The sequence below is a fragment of the Acanthopagrus latus genome, chromosome 17 (genome assembly GCF_904848185.1).
Source record: "Acanthopagrus latus isolate v.2019 chromosome 17, fAcaLat1.1, whole genome shotgun sequence".
Classification (NCBI taxonomy): Eukaryota; Metazoa; Chordata; class Actinopteri; order Spariformes; family Sparidae; genus Acanthopagrus; species Acanthopagrus latus.
In genome coordinates this window covers 16,246,235-16,268,591 of record NC_051055.1, presented here as the reverse complement: position 1 = coordinate 16,268,591, position 22,357 = coordinate 16,246,235, and the positions used below count along the sequence as shown (strand labels likewise).

The window sequence follows — 22,357 nt, the reverse complement described above, 5'->3', positions numbered from 1 at the left end:
CAACTTCAGTCACTGTCAGGATTCAAACAGAGCTTTGACTTCACCCCTGCCATTAAGTCGAGCCAATCCCTTCCCCTCTCTTCTGCCTATTATAGGAGAAAAAAACAAGTTAAGGCAGCATTCCTTGTTTGAGTTCACATGATGGTGACGGGCAGCCGTGAAAGGGAACACTTAACATCGGGTGAAACTGAGATGGAAGAGGATGTGTGACAAAGGCAGGCCACAAGAAAGCAAACAATCTCCTTGTAGACAGCAGCAGTCATTGCTCTGTGAGCGACCAGCGGAGAGCAATCCATCAAACGTCACAGAGCACTTGTCTCATGTTGCATCACAAAAATCAAGGATTATAATCATTGTCCATCAAAAAATGCTGCCAATCAATCAGATCCAGATTTAAGTGGAAAACAGCCTGTTTTTAAAATAGTTTTTCTGACAGTCGATGACATAAAGGGATTTTTAGGACTAATGTTTTTTATTCTCTTAATATTCAGCTTTAGCTAAATCCTCAGTCACCAAATTTGAGTTGAGCTGAGCAATATATCCCAATGAGTGTTCCATCTGACAAAATCAGGCCCGCGAGCTAACTGAAACATTCCTCCACTTCCCGTAAAAAGACTTAATTTAACTTTACTCACATTTTTCACGAGTCAACCAGCTCCAAACTCAGAAGAACAAAACACTCGCACTGAGAAAAGAAAGAAAAGTGAGGAGAATGGCTCCCAGAGAGACGAAGTAGACGAAGGGTTGAAACAGTCTTTTTAGGTTCAAAGGCGATCTGTCTCCCCTCCACTCTTATCCATTCATTTTGTGCCACATTTGCCCCGGGGGTAACGGGAGTTGCTTGTCATTGGTGCCATTCACTTGTCAATCAGAGTGTTACAGGATCTCCACGTTGTGGAGCGGAAACCCCCCAGCCAAGAGGCACATTGGATGAAGTCACCACCTGTTTATGCTCACAAACGAACCACCTTCGCTTTCTTACATCTTTGGAGACTTCTTCTTCGCTGGTCCAGCTGACCATCACACTCTCTGAAGGTGGGGGAATCACTTTCTACTTTCATTATTATCTGAAGTCCTTTGTACAAATGAGTTATCAGCAAACCAATCGGCAGAATAAAAGTTGCCACTGTATGTTTGTGCAAACCAGATACCGAAATTGTACATTTTACATTTATGTTGTAGCTTTACTTTTTCAATTGTCAACTGATGTTCTAACAATGTTAAGTTAAAGCACAAAATAAGCTTAGGCAAAGATGGATTTGGGCTAGAATACCCAGTTTTGTTGCCTGGAAAATATCCTGATGTTACTGAATTTACCTGGTTTTGTTAGTTGAAACAGCAAGTTAAGTCTCTCTATAAATAGGCTTGTTGGAATCTGACACATTTTTCTCATTCATTGTGAAAATCCTAAGGGACATCAGGCCACAACGTAAAACAGCATATTTGATCATCTCTTAACATTGGCTTCCATTAGACATCAGCTAGCATTAGCACTCAGATACTTATGAGCTAACGTTCCAGTTTGATCAGATACAATGATAGGAAAGGTGTATCTTGCACGTGTGAGCTTGGAAGTGAAATGTGATGGATGTAACAATAATATTAGCTAGGAAGTGGTAGAATGCTAACATTAGCTAACAGGTTATCAAAACGTGTCCCTCCCTTCATTTTTACAGCACCGTGACATTATGCCAGCGTCAGAGCCTCCCACTCTGGGTGTGATGTCGGAGGAAAGTGGTCGCCATGTGACGACTGTGAATGATTAGGACATGAGTATAATAAGTCCTTTAGCTACTTCAAATCCCAGATCGCTCACTTTCCAAAACACTTTTACCATACTGAGGCAGTTTCGAGGCGCTTGAGTTCCATTTTATTTCTCACTCACTACTTTTCTGTTTTAAGTGATGTACGTTTAACTCAACAATATTTATTTGGCAACCACAAAAAGCTGTTTATTCGTTGGTTCAGATTTTACAGACAGGGCTTAAACTACAAAACATTTGGTGATAAATACTGTACTTTCATTTCAGTAATATGTTGTGTGCTGACATGTGAGCTCAGTACTTGTTGATATTTCATACATTGCACTGACAGGACAGGACTTCCTGAGGGCGTAAAAAGTTACACACAAATGTTCATTCTTGACCTTGGAAATCATAGACAACCATGACGGCCTAAGACCTTATAAAATGTGTTATTGTAGTAAACCTATACACAGACATTCATGGTGTGAAAATCTTCCAAATCTTCTAATCAAAACCTTTCGTGAAACAAATACTCTGAAGACACATTCCTGCTGTATTCATTCCCAGAAACATTACAGACACAAAGCCCAGTAATTCAACCCCCCTCAAGCCCTCCACGCCAGAACAAGGTATAGAATAACACAGAAGAAACTATCTGGGGGCATTATAAGTGTTCTGAAACAGGAGACACATTTCCGCAAGCGAATCCAGGTGGTCTGCCGTCCCACGTCCTCTGATACTCATGAAAAGCCACTTTTACCTCTGTCGCTGCCGCATTCATACAGAGGACATAAACTGCGCTGGAGCCTGTGGCACCAGACCCAGACTGATTCAGCGTGCGACTCTGAATGTGATCTGAAGACAGCGTGCGGAGCTGATGAAGGCGCTGAGGGCTCCTGGAACGGTGGCAGAGCTGGTGACAGCAAAGCATCTCAGCTCTCACACGGCTGCGTTAATGCAGATGTTCTGCTGTGTGTGTGCATTAAATGTGGGGATAATCTCTGAGAAAGAATGTAATTATGCAGTCAATCAATCAATCAATCAGTTACTAAGGAGCTCATGTAAATCACTTCCCCTTCCAGACCTGCTATCAATGTTATGGCTTCGCTGAACACTGCTCTTTGTACCGCCAGTTTAACGCTCGGTAAGAATAACAGGACCGATGTGAATGTCCTCGCCCCAGCTGTAACCCGAGAGCCTGGAGGTGGTACTGAGGGAACGCCAGGGGCCAACCGTGTGAAAAGGGTCCAGTCAGGCTCGGCCTGAGCCATACAGACCACTACTCACTCCATCCACAGCTCCTCACAGCAGGATCCAGCCATCTGGACTCATTTCTGCTCTGACAGGGTGGCTCTCAAGGCTCATCTGTATGAGGGCTACATTCACAGCGGGCCCCAGGAATGTGTTTGTCTGTGAGGGAGCTGAGCAGATTTAAAGGATGACGGCAGAACGCAATATATCTTTTCACCCATGTACTCTGGAACATGTCATTTCATCAACATCTGTATTTCATTTTTAGTGGCCTGGTCAATCTTTGGGTTTGGTAATAAATAAAAAGGCCTCAAATCATTTCATTATTGCCTGATGTTGAGTCATTTAAGGTACAAACACATGCAAAAAATGAAATATGTTTCATAAAACATGTCTGCTGTCCCTCAAACTCTAACTCTAAATCAAGGCTGTTGTTTTATTGTTTTTTGCAATAGAACAGATGAATACACAGAATTTTCTCACAGAGTTATTTGTGAATCACCGAGATGTCCTGGTGGCCTAGAGGTGAAGACCTATCACATATAATGTTTGTTGCATCTCACAGGCCCCTCTCCTGATATTTCCTGTCTAAATCTTCTCCCTAATTCTATCGGATGAAGGTAAAAATGCTAAAAAAAAAAACAATTTAAAAAAACCCTCTCTAAAAAGTTGTGTCCTTTGTTGCGTGTTAACTCTCCGGTCAGGGTTTGGTTATGATAACCCCAAGGTGATCCATACTGTAGCAGAGCACTAAATCCAGACAGGACCTCACTGCATGCATTACTGCCATTCTCGCGCCTGCAGCGACAGCTCTACCCTATTAGCTGCTCCGTTACTATGGCAACTGGTACTAAAACCCCAAAAGAGCCGTCAGGAAGGGGTCAGAGGGCGACAGCAGGTCATACTGCAGATAACCAACACATGTCTTGCTTTGGATTCTGGGTTTGCTCACAAGCAAAACATGTAGTGACCCACTGGAGATGAAGATGTAATGTATGGTTGACGTGGTTCAGTCGTGAAAACCGGAAAAATGTGCCAGTTTTTAACTCTTTACACAAGCTTTATAGGTTGCAACTAATGCTTTTATTAATGATCTGTTATCAATAGCGAATGCTTAGATCAGTGGTAAGTTTTTTTTTAATAAGTACAATGTTTTGGTTTCAACATTGTAAGACACTTATTTTGGCGATTTAGCTCAGCAGTTCAGCAGAGAGGCCTCGTCAGTGCACCCTTCAGCTACTTGCCTGCAGAATTTCTGAACCACAATCCATTTACATTTAAGTGTCTTAACATTTACGACCGCAGACTTGTTGTACTGTGTGGTATAAACACTATTTTAATGACTTATTAATACCCTCACTGCAGATTTGGTGGCCTTTAAAAGATAAATGCCAGCAAATGCTTGTTTTGACAACCTGGCAACCAAAATATCGCTTCTTTAGGAAGAAGACTTAATTTAATTTCACTCAAATTAACTTATTTAACTTTATAGACGTAATATGAATTTACTTAATATGCTTAATAGTAATGTGTTTAAGTTGTGTTATTTCTATGAGCTCACAGCTTCTATTTTTTACTAATGCTGCACCATCTTTTTTTGATAACACTGAACTGGAAAGATTTTTTCATTTTATTTTGAAGTGTATTTCAAAGTAAATTAATCACTAAATTATACTTGTACAATGTATTTTTCACATCTTTCTTTTAAGTATAATAACTGTATCTCATATATAAATGTGTTAATCCAATTATCCAGTTGATTCATTGAAATGTACAAGACAGTTTTTTCTTTTCTTTTTTTTTCCAAAGCATAGCATTATTACAAGAAGATGTACTTATAAGTAATGATGTCTCAAAATAGAACAGTTTGGTAAACTTTAATGTATTTCAGTATGTCCTTAGTTGCACTATTGATAGATCATCAATATATTAAATAGATTGTTAGTACATCAAAAATATTACACTTTTCGTACATGAATTATGTGCTCATCAGGTAAACTGAGTGTACTTAATAATCAATATTATCACTTTTCTTTTTACATGGGAATGGCTTGTTATTGACCTAAAAAATATGCATCAATAACTTCGTAACTTTCAACAGTCGACAGTAAATGAACCCTTTAAAAACCTTTAAAACATGCCTTGTTACCAAATGTGTAGTTCTGGTACATTCTCAAAATTCTAGAAATGTTAATTGTAGAATGCAACTGAAAAAAAATTACTAAGTTTTCTAGTTTAGTGGAAACTGTGGAGGCTGATCACACTTCAGAGGACAAAGAGAGAGGTGTAGAAAGGTGCTGAGCTGCTGAGGGTGAAGGAAGTAGAAGGTGTTTAGTTGCTGAGAACATCTTCAACACAGAGTAAATGATTAATTAAAAAAAAAAAAGTTAAATAACAGAACATTGGTTTCATCAACTGAGAACTTGCAGTTCGTGGGGACCTAACCAGCAGCTTCTGACGTGAAGCCTCCACTGCAGTGGGAGTTGAATGGTGCACATACATGGATTTGCAACCTGCATCAGACCTGTGTCCTGTCCCCTCTGAGAATGTGATCAATAAGCTCTTTCTGTGGATACGACACACACCACATTCATCTTCCCTGCCAGCTTTTTCACCGAAACCACTTTTAATCACGTCCCCAGGGCCTCCCCTGTGTTTTCTCATTGAAAATGAAACTGAGGTATCACTTCTCAGGGCTGTAACACGTCCCGATGTGCAGCACTTCACTGTAGGCATGCCTGTATCTGTGTTACACTGGTGCTCTTACAGTGCATGCATTAAGTACATTCCATGAACAAATGCGCCCGGTGTTACATAAGCCTGCCTTGGGGATGAAATGGTATCAGGAACAACAGTGCATCAGAGGCAGCTCCAGTGTGAATCCTCTTCTTCTGCTGCCTTTAGCTGGGAGCTCTCCAGCATAAATCCATTCTCATTAGTTCACTGTGGTGCAGGAGCACTGAGCTCTCGGCCTGCTGAACCTGGCACCCCAACACAAGCAGACAGCGTCCCCTAGTGGTGTGTTAGAAAAAGTGTGTGGGATGAATGGTGCGAAAAAAACTCAACCAAGTCAAGAAGGAAGGCCTGTTAGTGGCGCTTACTCGGCCAATCAGCAGCTTTGTGGTTGCCCATTGGCTGAAAGGGAGCTGTCAATCAAATTCTCCAGAGGGGGATTGTCTGTGATCGCCTCAGTGTAGTTTAGGAGGTCGTGGTGAACACATCCCCTCCGTAGAAACCCACAGGAGTTGAGCTCTTTAATTTAAAGCGCAATAAAGATAAAGGTACATACCGTAAATAATTAAAACTATTACAAGTTATTGATAATATCATGAGGAAATTTACCATTCTGCATATTACATTTCTAACATAAACTACTCAAAATTAGTTAGTAGAATATTTTGGACTTTCACGTGATTGCTCTGTGACACATCTGAATTATCTCGTATTTTGTGAATATGCATATCCATATCCACGCACATGCCAATGACCACATTACTTTTGAGTGATGTATATCTAACCTGTATTTTTGGGGGCTGTTATTATTGTTAAACTAAGTTTCATTCAAATTTAACCACAAATAAACTCTTGGATAATTTAATCTTTGACAGTTTATCATATTTTGGTGTAGTAGTCATCACGTTTTTATTATAAAATCTTGAAACGCAAGTGGTTAAAATAAAGGTAGTGGAGTAAAAAGTCATAGAGGAATACTATTTAGTATACAGTACCATAACATGGAAATACTCTTTATTATAAGAAATAATATATGATATAAATGGGGAAGGCCCAATATTGTGATGTTACATATTTCTTAATTTCAGTAGTTTGTAAACAACAGTGCTTCAAGATCAAACAATCATGAATCTTTAATCCCAGTGAGACACGCCAGGCGCACACGGTCCTTGCCATACCCAGCTGACGCCCATGGGTGGCAGGGCTGTTCCGGACCACTGGACGGGAGGGGACGGACGAGCGGACTGCTCTCTGATTGGTCGGCCTCGGTGCGCGTCCCCGTCGTCTCCTCCCGGTTTTCCTGGCATGACCTTTTCCCTTGGCAACCACTTCCTCCGAGCATCCACGGCCATCTTTAATTTTAACTCATTCATGAAAAGTTGCCTCGCTCATGTAAACACGCGCCGACCGACACGTTTGCGCACGAAGCTGCATCGACGGCGCCGCCTGCATGTAGTTGTTTTTTCTCTCCTTCCCCGCGTCCCCCTTCCCCCTCCAGCGAGGAAGCTCCAAAAACAGAGCCGAGCCGAGCCGAGCCGAGCTGAGCAGCACCGCAGCAGGCTGTCCGTCCGCCGAGATTAAGTAAACAGCGAAAGCGTACGTGCATATTGTTCCTGTGCATCACGCAGCGGCACGTCTCCTCCGCTGCTCCCGGGCTGCCGTCCGCTCTGTGTTCTCTTACATAAACTGTAATGAAGTATATATACACACACACGCACGTGTGTCGAGACTAACGTGTTGCGTTCATTTTTCTGAAAGTGTGCGTGTGTGTAGTGGGGCTGAGCTCCCGCAAGAAACAGCAGGTGGAGCGCTGCGATAAGTGCACGGATCATTGTGTGAAGGGCACAGCAGAGCACTGAAACACTGCCATGTTGCCGCTGTTGTTGTGCAAACATGCCAGGAAAAGGGGAAATGAAAGTGTCTTGTTGTTGAGTTGAAGCCAAAAAACAGAAGAAGAAGAACAATATGTGACACTTTGAATGTTTGTAACGCGCCTGTTTTTTTCAATTATGGCAGGATGAGAAAGAAGCAGACTGCCAAACAGAGGAAGACAGAGGAGACCACAGTAGTCCAGGAGTTTGTGGTGGAGAAAATAATACGCCGCAGAATATTTAATGGGAGAGTGGAGTACTTCCTGAAGTGGAAAGGCTTCACCGAGTGAGTTGAGAGGTTGCGACAGTCAGCTGGTTGTCTTGCTCGTACTGTATGGTGTCATCTCTGTGTGTGTGTGTGTGTGTGTGTGTGTGTGCATGATTTTTAAAGTGTATCCTCTCCTCCTATACAGTGCAGACAACACATGGGAACCTGAGGACAACCTGGACTGTCCTGAGCTCATCGAAGAGTTCCTGAGAAACAGCCACCACAGCGAGCAGATTGAGGAAGAGCAGCAAGGGTTCATTCCCAAAGAAGAGATGACGGAGCAGGAGACGGAAATTGTGAGTTTTTTAGGCGCGTCTGTGTTTCCATGTTATTTACAGGACTTCCCCACTTGGAAATCATATTATTAGAGCCCCCTCCCCCTTTTTTTGATACAGTGCTTTTGTTGCTTTGCGCTCAGAAAAATTCAGGAAGCTTTTTTTTTTTTTCTCCTGGAGCCAGCTCAGCTAAATCCCACAACGCTGGCAGATTCTGTTCCTACTTTGTTTTGGCAGTTCTCAAACCGAAAATGAATCTAAATGGTGTGTGAAGGTGGTTGGTTTCGCAATGCCCCTGAAAGCGAAAGCAGTTAGAAAAAAAAAAAAGTTGTTCAATTTCCCTTTTTTTTTTCACAATCTGCCAGTGCAGTGAAAATAAAAAAGTCACAAGTCACAACCACCGTGATCTCTGTGGTCTCTCTTCTAAGCGCTGCACTGTCTGTCCCTGTCCTCCTCCCCACAGTCCTGCATGCAGTCTCAGCAGCAGGCTCGCACCGTGCAGGGCGACGGCGACGTCCTCCAGCCAGATGACGAGCACTCAGACGCCCCCACTGACCTCAGCACTTACCTCGAGCCTGAGTGCATCATCGGCTCCACGGACAGACAGGGAGAACTCATGTTCCTAGTCAAATGGTAACTCTGCCGCTTCCCTCTTCTTCTTTTTCTTTTTCTCCCATCCGTCCTCGTGTCGTGTCATCTACCAGCTACATAAAGTGGACGTTTCATCCAAAACACCTGACAAAACATTCACCAGATGAGTGAGCGATCTTGGAGAGCATCTCTGACCGCAGCGAATGCTCGGTGCAGTTTTTAAAGAGGAACCAATCTTTACGCGGATGTCAAGTTGGCAGTCGCTGGAAGTACTGCGATGACACTCATAATGTCTCAGGCGGCTCTGAAGGAGCTTTTGTGAGGTTTGAGAAAATGACTCCTGGCCTGTCTTTGAGGGAGAGCTTGTCTTTAAGAAAACAAACAGCAGGTGTGAGGAGATGTGGGTACTTACCAAGAATGTGACACCGGGGCATCGCTCGACTCTACCTGCAACACGAAGTCACCCAGCAAACAGCTGCGTTGGCCAATCAAATACCTGAACACACACATTCCTGGCAGATGACTTAGTTTGGAAAAAGCATGTCTACCTGTTTTTAGTTCAAATTTGCACAATTTGAAAAGAAAAATACAAATAACATGAATAACAAGTGATAAACTGCACAGGAAGAGGCAGAAAACCTGGTGGGTTCATTTGAAGCCTTCAACTAAAAATGATCTAAAAAAAAAATCACGAAGTTATGAATAAATATATTCAACAACATACAGAAAACAACAACAAAATAATAATGATAGCAAACAAATCTCATGTTTATGAGTCTGTGTGTTTGTGTGAGAGCACTGATTTTATGTCTGCATTGACTCCTGAGCAACAGTAAAAACATCATGAACATAGACACGACAACACACAGGTCACCATCTCCCAATTGTGGCAGTGAAAGATCAAATGACTGCCTCCATGGGAACTTCCCAGAGTGGTGAAATCATTTCTCATCTCTTACAACAGTCGGGTGGTATTCAGCCTAATCAAGCTTCAACATGATGAACCTGTTACTCAGACTGAACTTCCTGGATCATGTGCGGCCTGAAGTCTCACTGGCAAAAAGAACCTCTTAGTTGCATTTTGAGAAGTTAGGTTGTCGCAAGACCAGAACTTTAAACTCAGTCACACTACTTCTGTAGATGTTCATTACGTCTTTCGACTCCATGGCAAAAAGAAACAGAAAGTCCTTGGCACATGAAAGAGGACAATATGTTTTTAAAGAATTAATTAACAACACATTGCCTTGGGTTGAAATGTAATGTACTGTAAATGTGTGTGTGTGTTGTTTTTTTTTTTTAAATAGCTTTGGTACTTATATAATATCCGCATTTGATATTATGATATAATTTCTAACAAGTGTTATCAAAAGAAAGTGGAGAAGAAGCGATGCTTTTGACAACGTGAGGGGGAAGTGGACAAACAGGCAAGGCAGGTCTATTCATTGTTTATGTATAAGCACCTTTCAAACACAGAGGCAGTTCAAAGTGCTTTACCTCAGGTGAAGAAAAGATATAACAACATTTACAACTATCAAATTTGGTAAAAGTCGACATTATGCAAGTACACCTTAATACTCATATGACTCATTCGTCAGCTATTTAAAAACATTAATAAGAGATGAACTGTTTTCAGAAGCCTCCCCCTCCACTGCCCTTATTTTGAACTGGCAGAAGTGTGTCGCTGCTGAAACATTTTACATATATTAAAACGAGGAGGCGGCCATCTTAATGGTTTCCCTCTCCCGCGTGTTCCCCACAGGAAGAACTCTGACGACGTGGCCCTGCTGGCGGCCCGTGAAGCCAGCGCCAGGTGTCCCCAGATGGTTATCGACTTCTACGAGCAGAAGCTGATGTGGCACTGTGGAGACGAGGAGCAGTGAAGTGTGTGTGTGCGTGTGTGTGTGTGTGTGTTGTGTACAGAACTGATAAACAGCTGTGCTCTCGCCTGAAGCTTAGTTTAACCTCCATCAAGCGTCCTCCTTCAGCTGACATTAGAGGCACGCTGTGTGAAATTACGTCCCGCTGCAGGTAGACTCTCGGATTCTGGCAGGTGTGAGATCCTCGGCAGGGATGGGTCTGAAGTGCTCTCTGTCCTGTGGTGCTCAACGACAGCTCTGTGCCTTTGCGGAGGCCGCGATGGAGACCGAAACTAACCTTTGTGTGTAGCAGCCGACGTGAGGTCGGACTAACCTGTAGCAGCTTTAGTCTTGTGCAAGCAGACACAATCACTGTGGACATGTGTTTTTGTTTCGACTGTTCTGTAGCTATTGAGTATTTATAGTCCTGATCTTGGTTGTTTTAGCGTGTGCTCGACACTGTGTAGGCAGAGTGAACTAACTGTACCTCCAGTCCATGTAGCTGAAGATTGTAGCCCTGATGTGTCGAACCTTTCGGTTGTTTGAAAACGTGTTGTGTGAGGTGTTTATAGCCACAGCCTCTACTGTGTCTTACTGTGTCTCTGTTATGACCCCTGTGGTTTATGTAAAACATTTTAAAAAATGTTGCCCACCAGAAATTTCCCCAAATTTCCAATCAGCTGCTAAGTACCAAACCTTCCCTTCCTATCTGTATTGAATTATAACACGAAAAGTGAGTTTTCAAAACGTAATGTGGTGCTTACAGAGTAAACTCCTGGCAGAAATACTCGTAGGTCGTAGTTTTGCGACGCCCAGAATAAATGTTGGCATTGTGCGTGTCTCCGACCTTGGGATATGTTGAAACTTTACCACCTATGCGAGGCAGCTGGATTCGTGTGATCATCTTGCAGGGTCTCGAGGTACGCTCTTGTGGCTGAACACACAGCGTCCTTTAAAGAACTTATGGCAGCTACAAACGTGGTTTAGACTGAACAGCTAGCGAGAGGAGCCACGCAGTTTGAAAACAACAGTTGAGGCTCCTCAAGATGTTTGGATATAGCATCAGATTGTAGAGCTGTAGGGTATTTTTCCTTGAAAGAACAGCAATGAAAGTTTTTGTGAATGGAAAAGACGTTTTCAACAGGTACGACTGTTAACACTCTCCTGTTGTTAATCTGATTGTTTAGATTGTTTAGCCCATGATAGATAGTGAAATACATATGGTTCATCCAATCACCTGCCAAATATTTTTTAAATGTGCCTGTCCCTTTTCCCAGAACAGTTTTGTCAGGTCATAGACTTCACGGTTCTTTCCATCTCTGCAAACCACGTGTGTTGAAACTTCACATTACTTCATATTTCAACTTTGCAGTTCAGTTTTCAGTTTTATGTTGCGACAGCACTGCTGTGCTGGCTTCAACCAAAATCAAAAATAATATCGTGACACTTGCTAAAATTACTCAGTTTTTGTTGGTTAAAAAACAGGAAGTGAAGCGTGGCCTCTTGCCCACAGTGCCTCCTCTTACCAATGAGAAAGCCAGCTCTTAACCACGTAAACGGAACGTGATACGATACGTGTTGTGAAAGTGTGAATAGGATGCGTGCAAATATATGGTATCCAGGTTTTGGAGACACGTACACTGCCAGCATTTTATTCTTGCGACTGGGGCTGAGTATTTCTTAGCTAAATCTATTCCAATTTACATACATTGAAAATAACTTTTGTGCACCTGTGATGACTAATAAGATTGTGAAATATAGCACTTTAGATACAAGACTGTCCAGTCATGCAGGGCATTGTCTTCCAGTAATCACACATGACACCTGTGTCCCGATGGCACTGTCCTGACTCGACATATCTCCCATGACTGTTAATGGGACACTCAGCTGAACCTTAGACCTCCTGAAACACTCCTGCTACTGAATTACTGTAACTGTTGACCGTGGATCTGTGAAGTCTCTGTGAATAAAAGAAACCTTTTGTGAAGCTTTTCTCTAAAAAGTCTGGGTTATTAAAACAAACAATTTTGGCTAAATCATGAGGTATTAAACAAAGAAATGATAAGTTCCAATCTGACTTCAGAACAGTAGCTCCTGTCAGGGATTGGCTATGTGCTGACTGACTCTAAATGACTGTCAATAAACAATAGAATGATAAGCAGCAGTAGAATCATGGAGGCATGTTGGCACATGTCATGCCAGCTGTTTTTAGTGATCAACAGTGAGTTTGAGCTGAGTTGTGAGGAGGAGCTTATCACGGTCTTGTGACTTTATTTGTAAAACCTTTGCTCCTGGACAATAAAAGTGGAAATAAAAGGCACTATAGTGCTAAGCACAGCGTTTACTGGCGGAATACCTCACAGGGACCCAAACAAGAGCGCTTGGATTATGAGAGAAGAAAGTGACAGTGCTGTGAGTCAGGTAGGTCTAAAAGTTCATTCTAATGAGATTTGTTCTTAAAAATGTAAGCACAGAAGCTTTGATTTGTGGCGCAGCCTTAAAAAAGCAACTTCTTTTTCTATCCTAAGCAACAAAGGATATTTGGAGGATTTTCCTATCCTGATGCTTGTCGAGTTGCTCATCGCACTTCCTCTATCTGCCAATAAAAACTTCCCTTTTCATAACACACTGCATTCAGTTCGGCGTCTCTCCTGCTTCCTCCATGCAGCAGATCGTCAGTGTCTGGGTGCGGGACCCGCGGATACGAAAGAATGACTTCTGGCATGCCTACATAGACTATGAAATCTGTTTACATGTAAGTAAAGTGATAAAGGGACGTTAATTTAATCTATGTATGTATTGCCGTAATAAATGTCACCTGTTTCAGACTGACAGTGTGTGCTTCACAAAGAAGATCTCAAGCGTGAGAAGGAGGTACAGTGAATTTGTATGGCTGAGGCAGAAGCTACAAGCAAATTCAATGCTAATGTAAGTACAGTGTCTTGAGCAAATATACCTTCAGTTTCCATGTTAAAGGTCAACGGTTTTGGTTCCTGTCGTTTTTACTCTGTGTGTGTGTATTTTGCAGGGTACAGCTTCCGGAGCTGCCTCCAAAGAACCCCTTCTTCAGCCTGAACAACGCCCAACAGATCACTGAGCGCATGAAAGGGCTCCAGAGGTTTTTGGAAAAGTAAGAGTGACTTCATAGATCAATAAGCGGGGACTTTGACACAGTGCAAAGCAAACACGACAAAACTGGTGAATCAGAGTTTCCAGGAGCGCCGAGTCACATGACTGCTGCTTTTCAGGATGCTGTAAACATCAATGTAAGTCGTTCTGTCCTGTGTTCTCCAGGATCGTCCAGAACCCTCTGCTGTTGTCCGACAGCTGCCTGCATCTGTTCCTGCAGTCACAGCTCAGCGTGTCCAAGATCCAGGCCTGCGCTGCTGGAAGGACCCACTACTCCGTGGCACAGGCGGTCAAGAGCTGCGGCCTGAGGCGATTCCACTCGGAAGAGGATCTGCAGAAGGACCTCAGCATGTCCTGTGACTCCGACTCAGACAGGTATCATAGTGGAGTCCAAAAGTTCATCTTTTTCCTTTTTAAAAACACACCAGTAGAGCTGAAAGTCTGTTACCTCTTAGGATAGAGATCTGTTTGCATTTGCTTCGACAACAGTGAGACAGAAGTATGCTTTTAAATATTAATTAACTGATGTATTTTCCAGGAGAGATAATGTGAGAACTCATGCCCATCCCCTTTTGTTTTTTTGCCATTCCAGCTCAGAGTGTAGAGATCCAGAACCTCGGATTAAAGACTTGACGATAATCAAATCACAGAGCGCGGGTTTGCTTGATCTCATGGGAAGCAGCCAGGAGGAATCCCTTAGCTCCTCGTCTGGATCTACATGAAAAAACATCGTCATCTCACTGGCATGAATGAATGTTTAGACCTTGGAGGAAGAAATCCGCCTGTTACTCTGTCGTACAGCACTTTTAGCCATGTGGTTTCTCCTTATTACCTTATTATCTTATTACTAAGCCGTATATAGTGATAAAAATGTACCTATGTGATAACTATTCTTTAGCTGTTGTAAAGTTGTAGCAAACCTGTGCCTGAAGATGGCAGTGTTGTCTCATCCATCTGTTTGTATATTCACTTAATCCATGAACATATGCTGCAACTGTCCCTACTGACTTTATAAACAGTGGCATTGTGACTTACACTCAATCACAGTGTGTGTTTTTGTCACGTATGTGTAGATAACAATGCAGTATCTTAAAGGAGCGACAGCCTAATGTCTCTCTGTGGCTGAACCCCTCCACCCACCCTCCTAGAGTAAGAGTAAAGTGTGGGAAGCTTGTCATCTCGTGGCCACTGCAGTGCTTAGCAGTATGATGGGTAATAGGGTCTCTGCAGAGTTCTCACACAGCCCCCCTGTCAGGTTGTGTGGCTGGTAGGAGGTCCCACAGGGTTCCCAATGGACTCGCTCCTGTCTGAGGAGGCCTAGCAGGCAGACAGGCGACATTGCTCCCCGCTGAGCAAAATGCCAGCTGCACTGACAAGCCACCTTTCTCTACCTGTCTCTCCCGCTTTGTGTTTGTATGAGCCCGTTCCCTGCAGTCACATATCCCTGCGTGTGCGTGCGCTGACACACATAACTCCCACAGTGAGCAGCACCGTGCTTATGCAGAGGTAATGACCACTAAACAGAGAGAAGGCAGGCTGACATATCCGCACAGCTTAATTAGATTAGCTTTGTCTCTCTGCGGCGCCTGTGATATTCATTATAAATTCAGAGCAGACAAAAGGCTGGTGTTGTGGAGAACAGAGAGAACAGAGAGGTGACGTCACCTCAGACCCGCTCTGCTCTGAGCAGCAGAACAGTTTGTGACAGAGGGAGAAGCCCACAAACTCAAATTGGGGGTGGGACGTCTTCCTGTCTCCCCTGAAGATGTGTGGGTGTATATGTGTGGTCATGCGCATCCACATATGCTAATGCAGTGTATGCATGTGTCTCCTTTGTCAGCGCTTAACAGTGTGGGGCGACGTTATCCTGAACCCTCCAACACATTCACTCAGGCTGCAAGTGCTGCTTGCTTCGCTTATAGCTGGATATATAAGCTGGAGGTTTATGCCACTTACACCTCCAGAAAACACACCTAGGGACATGGAAATGACTGCATTCTTACAAAAATGCATAGAGCCCGATTGATATTACATTTTTCTTGGGCCAATGCGGATCCAGGTATTTGGGATCTTGAGAGACAATCTTTATGGCTGGGTGTCAGTGAAAACAATTCTGTACCGATACTTTGACCTCGATACCAGCTCCTGAGTGACCACTTTTTTAAAATACATTTTAACAGAAGATGACAGTATACATGTAAGCAGTGAGCCCCATCTCTGGGTATAACATAGTATTTTTCCTGCGTGCCTCGAGACAGCAAACCACCAGTACTAGTAGATCTTGGCACAACAAGCGTGCTAATACTTATTGGCACACTGACATTGACGGGATGAACTCATAAAGCATTGAACTTTGGTATTGAATGATATTTTTGTGTATTCAGTAGTATCGACCATAAAAGTGTTGAATACCTAGCCCTACCGATCGGTAAACACTGTTTGCATTGGTCCCTCAAATGGTTACCAACAGTTAGATATATGTGTAATGAAGGCTGAAGGATGTTTTCCAGTTTAACAATAAACTTTACTGTCCAAGATGACATCCGTGCAGTGGCTGGGAATTGAATTGTTATGAATTAGCCTACCCAAAGCATTTTTTCTCTGTAACATTTACACCTATAACCATATATAATAGACCAATATCGGCCTAGCCGTATATCACTCAGGCTCCAAAGATGTGTGAACCTGGAAACCCATTTACCTGTCCTGTATCCAGTCAATGTTCTATTGTCAACATGAGTTCATTTTTTTTAGGTTCTTGCGCAAATTCTTGCATAAAACATTCTTCAGTTATATAATAATGATGTCACATCGCAACGTTGACTTGATTAAACTTAAAACTATCTACCTGGTTTAGTGGCACTGGGCGTCCACAATAGTCTCAATGCAATTTTGAAGGACTTACAATCTACAGTGAAAAACCTAGACATGGTGGATATTTTACGAGTCAGTTCCAGTGGTTTTATACTAAATGTGTTTAAAGTTGGCCATTTTTGGCCACCGAATAAACAAGTAAATAAAGCTCATGCAGTTGACCACTCCCTCATCTTTTGGACCTTTATGTTTGGAGATACATTTTTACTAAAAAAAATAAGCAATTAACTGAACAAATACAATTTAGAAATTAATTAAAACATTTTAGAGACCTTCATTTTGGTTTCTGGTCCACACTTTATGAGAGTGGTTGGAGCTTTGCTGGCAGGGCTTGTGACCTCAGTATTTTTAAGATCTTGGCAACATGACAACCCCGGGGCAGTGAATGTAAGAGGCTGTTAAACATGCTGCTAAAGTGTAGTTAGTCACACTACTTTCAGGAAGGGATTCTATCGGGTTCTGAGCCGCTGTAGATGGATAAATCACACGTACGTGTTTGCTAACAGGTCTCGCCAACAGTAACGCCTTTGTTTGTTGGCCATGGAGGATTGAAACATTTACAACGCTGGTTTTAGTCTGACCTGTCCAAGTATTGACTTGTCTTTTAATGGTGTGACTCTGGTCCAGTGGCTGTTAACCTTGAGCCACTGTAGCCTAGCCTGTCAGCGCGGCTCTGCTGCCATGACAACGCTGACACGTTTAAACCCATCAGATCGATTGGCTAACAGCTCCCTGCTCCATGTTGCGTGACCCCGAGGAGGTCAAATGGAGAGAAAACAGAGGCAGTAAAAATCACTCTGTATTCAGGTTGGATATAACAGCGCAAGACAAAAAAAATCACAATTTTTCACAATTTTCCACAAATGATTCTGCCCAGTTTAAACTAATTAGCATGCTTATTGTTTGACACATAAAACAGTGGAAGGTAAGATAAAGGAAAATGGCTCCGGAGGGAGATGCCCATCTGCCTCAGACCAAGTCAGCATGTCTTTCTGCAACGACAGCTTGAAAAAGAGAAGAAAAAAAACAAACAAAAAAACCCATCTCATGTCTGTGATCCCATGCTCACAAATACCAGTCGCGTAATTAACAGGGAGTCGCAAAAGAAGCTCAAAATGAATCCATTTTATGCATTGGAAAGAGCCAAATTGTCATACTCGAATGTAACAATATGAAATCCCAATCAGGGTTTGTTTACCGAGCACACTGCACAGCGCCAAAAACAAATGAAAGTATTGAGGGAGATATGCTCCAGTGGAGGCAAATTACAGATAAATCAGAGGCTGCTCATGCATTTTAAGTGCCACATTATACAGAATCCATTAGTAGCAATAGGACTTCGGCACCACTCGAGATATTAAATCTCTTTGCCTGCAACTCTGTGGAACCAGGATGAGTCAATACCAGAGAAGCCCAGCTGCACTGCCCATGGATATGGACAGAGGAGAGACCTAAAGGAAATGATACGCCAACAGCAGTCATACGATAAAGCTTGGAGATGCTGATGTGCGGCCTTGCTATGCAGCAAGACAATCACATTCAGCAGGGGCAGATGCAAGAGCAAGGTAAATGATCTTGATGTCGGGGGTTAATTGAATTGCTAATAACATACGCCTCGCCTCTGAACATTTCTCAAGGTCTCCCACATTTCATGCCAATACTGAGCGCTGATTTACTGAAGGTCACAAAACTTGCACAATCTGACAGCCAAAAAAGGATTTTCAGACGTTAACACCTGTCCTTGTGGCTGTGTGTGTGTGTCTCTGTCTTTGTGTGTGACACCTGACTCTATCTGGTGGAAAAATACTTTTTTCTCAAGGCTGAAACATTTTTCCTTTGCCACTCAATTGTCCCAGATGGAAATGAGGTGACTTATGAGCTATCCATCATTCATCAAACCCAACAGCCCCAGTACCTCGCTGTGGTTCTGCATGGCTTCTACCTGCCATTTTCCCCGCCACATGCTGTCGCCTCGTGGTGCGTGGATGTAGCAATTACTGGGAACGACCGTGATCACTGTAGCAAGGCGAGCAACAGCTTCTCGTCTCCTGGAATCGGGGGCTGATCAGCGTGAAAGCAGCTCCTCTGCTTTGAACACATGGGCCTGGGGGGGAAAAGGGAAAGTGATTCAACACTGCTTCATCATTTCCTGAAATGATATCAGATGTGTTTTCCTTCAGAGCGTACAGCTGAAAACAGATGGAGAAGGAAGGGCCTTGTGTTGAGGTCTAAATCAGGAAAACAGGTCTGCCCATTGTGTACACAAAGGAATCTATATGGAATCTTCTAATCTTTTTTATGTCTATATTGTAGATATATAGGTTTTATTTATTAAAAATGTCTAGTTTTATTTTCAGACCACTTCAGCACTCATAAATATGTGTTCCTCTAACCCGAGGTCTTGAAATGATTGGTTGGATGAATGTACTGTGAGTTCAGTTGGCTCATTAAAGAAACATAATCGGCATAATAGAAGACTTCCATGCATGCATTGTTTGAGCATTAAAACTCTCCTGAGACTTTTCATAGTTTGAAGGAAATGTGTGTGATGGAAACTTGCTTGTGTGCCAAAGGCTACATTTTGAGATACGTCATGTTTGTTTACGTAGACGCTTAGTCCCGCACATTTATTCATTTTGCACTTATTATCAATGCTGTGATAGAAGAAGCTAATCCAGGGTGTCTAATGGTCTTCCTTGTAAAAGAGCAAGTTGATCTCCAAGAGCCTACTGAGCAGGTTATTTCAAGGGTTTAAGGGCTCTGCCTCTGATCTCTGGTCATGCCTCTGCCAGAGTAGGTTAAGCACGCCAGTCCCACAGTGATGATCGGCATCCATGGATCTGTTTTAACTGGTGTGCAATGCCAAACTGAGTGAGTACCAACTTGTCAGAAACTGACATTTTGGGATGGTAGGACGGGTCGGCCACCATCCCCGAGCAATTCTTGGAAAGTTGGGAGTGAGACTCAAAAATTCATTTTTCTTACAAATAAGTCCCAACTGAATTAATATCAAGTTATTTATATGACCAAGACGTTTATATAGGTTTATTTGTTTTGGATCATTATAAAATGACCTCAATCTCTCCTCTTAAATCCAGTCAACTCAAAATTTTATGGCAGCCTGGACTCTATTAAAGTTAAGACAACAATAAAGTTATACAAGTGTGCGTACATATTTAAAAACATTCACAAATATTATATATACTAAAACACATTTCTTATGCATTTTGTACAAACAGGATCCTAAAGGTTACAAATAGGCTCAGGCAGGACTGTTAGGACTCTAAAATGAAACACGAGCATTGGAAGACACCTTTTTAATGTCTCTGATGCCTTTTGCTCATCCTCACACGAATGTGTGTCTTGGCACATGGGAGCAGCCCCTCAGTGTGTCACAAGAGCATGTGTGAATAACAACGTCTCCAGATTAATGTCTTCTTAGAGGCGAAGAACAGGTAGAGAGGGAGCCCTTTGGTCAGTCCAGCGAATGGAGAGCCCGGCGGTGGCAGTGAGCGGACGACTGTGGATGGAGCAACAAGGGGGGAAAAATGGAGGGGTAGAGGGCACCGTCTCTTGAGGCCTCTGTGCTTCGCTGCCAGTGTGTGTAAATCAGCAGGCAGCTCACGGCTGCAATGAGGTAGAAAATAAAAAAAACATAAAAATGTCCGAGTGAAATAAGAGGCAAGGAGAAATCTTTTATGATGAGCCTAAATTCTCCTTACTCCGCAGTAGATCCACTGGCCGGCTCAGCTTGTCTTCTCCAGACACCGTCCATCATCCCAGTGTCTGCATACAGCCACAAATTACTCAAATTACCCCACCTGCTATTCATGTAATACATATGTAATGAGTATCCTAAATTCACATGATTATCATTCATGGTATGTTAATAGGCCCATGTCAAATTCATTAATATGCACGTCAAATGACATGGAGCGACAAACCAGGACGCCTCAAGTTCTGCACATGTGGTTTAACACACATGACGCCCTGGACTGGAGTTTAACAACTTGTTTAAACTTCATTCTTGACCTTTGAGAACAAAGTACAGTATATAACCAAAACAATTAAAACTTGAACGTTTAGCGTTTGGAGCTCCTAATGGTGTTTTTTTGGCATGAACAGGTTTAGGTGCCATCATGTTTACCACGTTGTGCAAGTTCTAAAGTTGAAAGCATGAAGAGGTGGTGAGTGGATCTTTGAGCTTTGTGTTGTTTATGACATTTTGTCCAATTTCTCAACATTTTAATAAGTAATAAAGTAAGGCTATCTTACTAACAGTGCCAATAAAAACTATTCCGTTCTCTTGGAAGTGTCCATATTTTATAGCTTTACAGCACTGAATCATATGTGATTTATCCTGTTTTTTTTTGGCACAGATCTACAGAAAAAGACTCTTTAATATCACAGTGGAAAAGGAACTCTACAATGTGATCTGAATTAATATAAGATAGAAAATAGAAAAACGTGTTTACCTAGAATGTACTCCATTTAATAGCGTGTATCACAATCATCATCAGTGAAGCCATTGTGGGGTTTTTTTTGGTTATTATTCAGAGTTTATTAAACCTTGTTAGTCCAGTCGAGATTCTTTTATAAGCGAGACCTGCCCAAGAACGTCAGCAACAAGTGAGTCACAGTGGTAGGTGATATTGAAGTCTGCAGATAAAACATTTGTACAGACGTAGACAACTTGGACTCAAAGGAGTTCATCATAGTTTTAAGACATTCAGTAGTCTGTATGCTCATTGTCAGTGCCAATAAAATCCTCGATGAAAAGCTTCAATCAAACTGCCACAGTGCAGTACAGTTTTCTAACCCTGCTACAAATGTTGGTCATATTTATTTATGTCATTTGGACGACAGTCAGCAGCGACTGTCAGCAGCATTACGTGGCCGGCTATCAGCTCTTACGGTGAGTTCAAGTGACATGAGAGAATATCCAGCAGGCCAAGAAAAGCCAATTCATTGGTGACATAAGTGCATTAGTCCAAACTGTAAAAAGATTTACAGTGAGTGAAAGGACACGGTCGTGACATTAACAGCCACAAGCTGCACTGACAAAAGAGCGCGGCAGAGAGTGACCAACAGGAGAAAAGAAATCAAGATATGATATATAATACTGTATTTAGCTTCTTAAAGCATGTTCCCCTGTTGATGTAGCTTTGTTAGTCTCCTCTGCACTTGTTCATGGCCACTCCACACTGACTGGTACGTGTATTCTGGGCACTAAATTAGCTCAGGGTAGCTTGGCAGGACCTGTACTTGGATATATACCAAAGTTGACATGGCAGTAGTATGCTGTATCCAGTGTCACAGTGAACTCAGCTAGCTCCTGTAACTCGACCCCTCACACCTTCACTTCCTCTGTCAGGGAGCCGTCTTACAAAAAAGTAGCTGCTATATCAAGACCTGACACTGAGAAGGCACCTCCACCTGAATGTGTGGTCATGGAACCAGGGGCATTCAACTCTGTGGGGGGGCGGAAGAGAAACAGAGACGGGGAGAGATCAGTTTGGATGGGCAGTCAGTCAACTGCAGTGAGGTGTGAGAGGCACAGTGTAGAGAAAGGGCTGTAATTACAGTTAGAGCATCTGTGGCATCTCTGACCTCCCCTGATTACAAACTATCCTCCCGGACCATCCAGGGTCATTACTCACCTCACTAACTAGTAGAGTAAATCAGTGGCGGAGCGCTGACCTGATATTAGAGTCGCGGCCACAGAGTAAACAGGGCCAGAGTACGGAGGCTGGATCCTTGTAAA

General features: G+C 42.7%; 2 protein-coding genes across 2 annotated transcripts; both read left to right on the top strand.

The window, feature by feature from the left end:
• Nucleotides 1–6,735: 6,735 nt before the first annotated feature.
• cbx3b (chromobox homolog 3b) lies at nucleotides 6,736–12,577 on the top strand. The gene is made up of 5 exons (XM_037075169.1): nucleotides 6,736–7,325; nucleotides 7,746–7,886; nucleotides 8,014–8,164; nucleotides 8,607–8,776; nucleotides 10,494–12,577. Exons 2-5 carry the CDS (start codon nucleotides 7,747–7,749, stop codon nucleotides 10,612–10,614), a joined length of 582 nt encoding a protein of 193 aa, XP_036931064.1. The 5' UTR covers nucleotides 6,736–7,325; nucleotide 7,746; the 3' UTR covers nucleotides 10,615–12,577.
• A 156-nt stretch (nucleotides 12,578–12,733) lies between these two features.
• Nucleotides 12,734–14,760, top strand: snx10b (sorting nexin 10b). The gene is made up of 6 exons (XM_037075168.1): nucleotides 12,734–13,011; nucleotides 13,259–13,345; nucleotides 13,418–13,518; nucleotides 13,619–13,720; nucleotides 13,885–14,094; nucleotides 14,312–14,760. Exons 1-6 carry the CDS (start codon nucleotides 12,979–12,981, stop codon nucleotides 14,439–14,441), a joined length of 663 nt encoding a protein of 220 aa, XP_036931063.1. The 5' UTR covers nucleotides 12,734–12,978; the 3' UTR covers nucleotides 14,442–14,760.
• The last annotated feature ends 7,597 nt before the right edge of the window (nucleotides 14,761–22,357 follow it).

What these genes read in the sequence shown, in the direction of transcription:
- cbx3b (XM_037075169.1), top strand. Translation starts at nt 7,747, where the DNA reads ATGAGAAAGAAGCAGACTGCCAAACAGAGGAAGACAGAGGAGACCACA. An exon ending in CGGAGCAGGAGACGGAAATT is followed by an intron (nt 8,165 to 8,606) that starts GTGAGTTTTTTA and finishes TCCTCCCCACAG; the next exon opens with TCCTGCATGCAGTCTCAGCA. An exon ending in CTCATGTTCCTAGTCAAATG is followed by an intron (nt 8,777 to 10,493) that starts GTAACTCTGCCG and finishes TGTTCCCCACAG; the next exon opens with GAAGAACTCTGACGACGTGG.
- snx10b (XM_037075168.1), top strand. Translation starts at nt 12,979, where the DNA reads ATGAGAGAAGAAAGTGACAGTGCTGTGAGTCAG. An exon ending in ACTATGAAATCTGTTTACAT is followed by an intron (nt 13,346 to 13,417) that starts GTAAGTAAAGTG and finishes CACCTGTTTCAG; the next exon opens with ACTGACAGTGTGTGCTTCAC. An exon ending in TGTGACTCCGACTCAGACAG is followed by an intron (nt 14,095 to 14,311) that starts GTATCATAGTGG and finishes TTGCCATTCCAG; the next exon opens with CTCAGAGTGTAGAGATCCAG.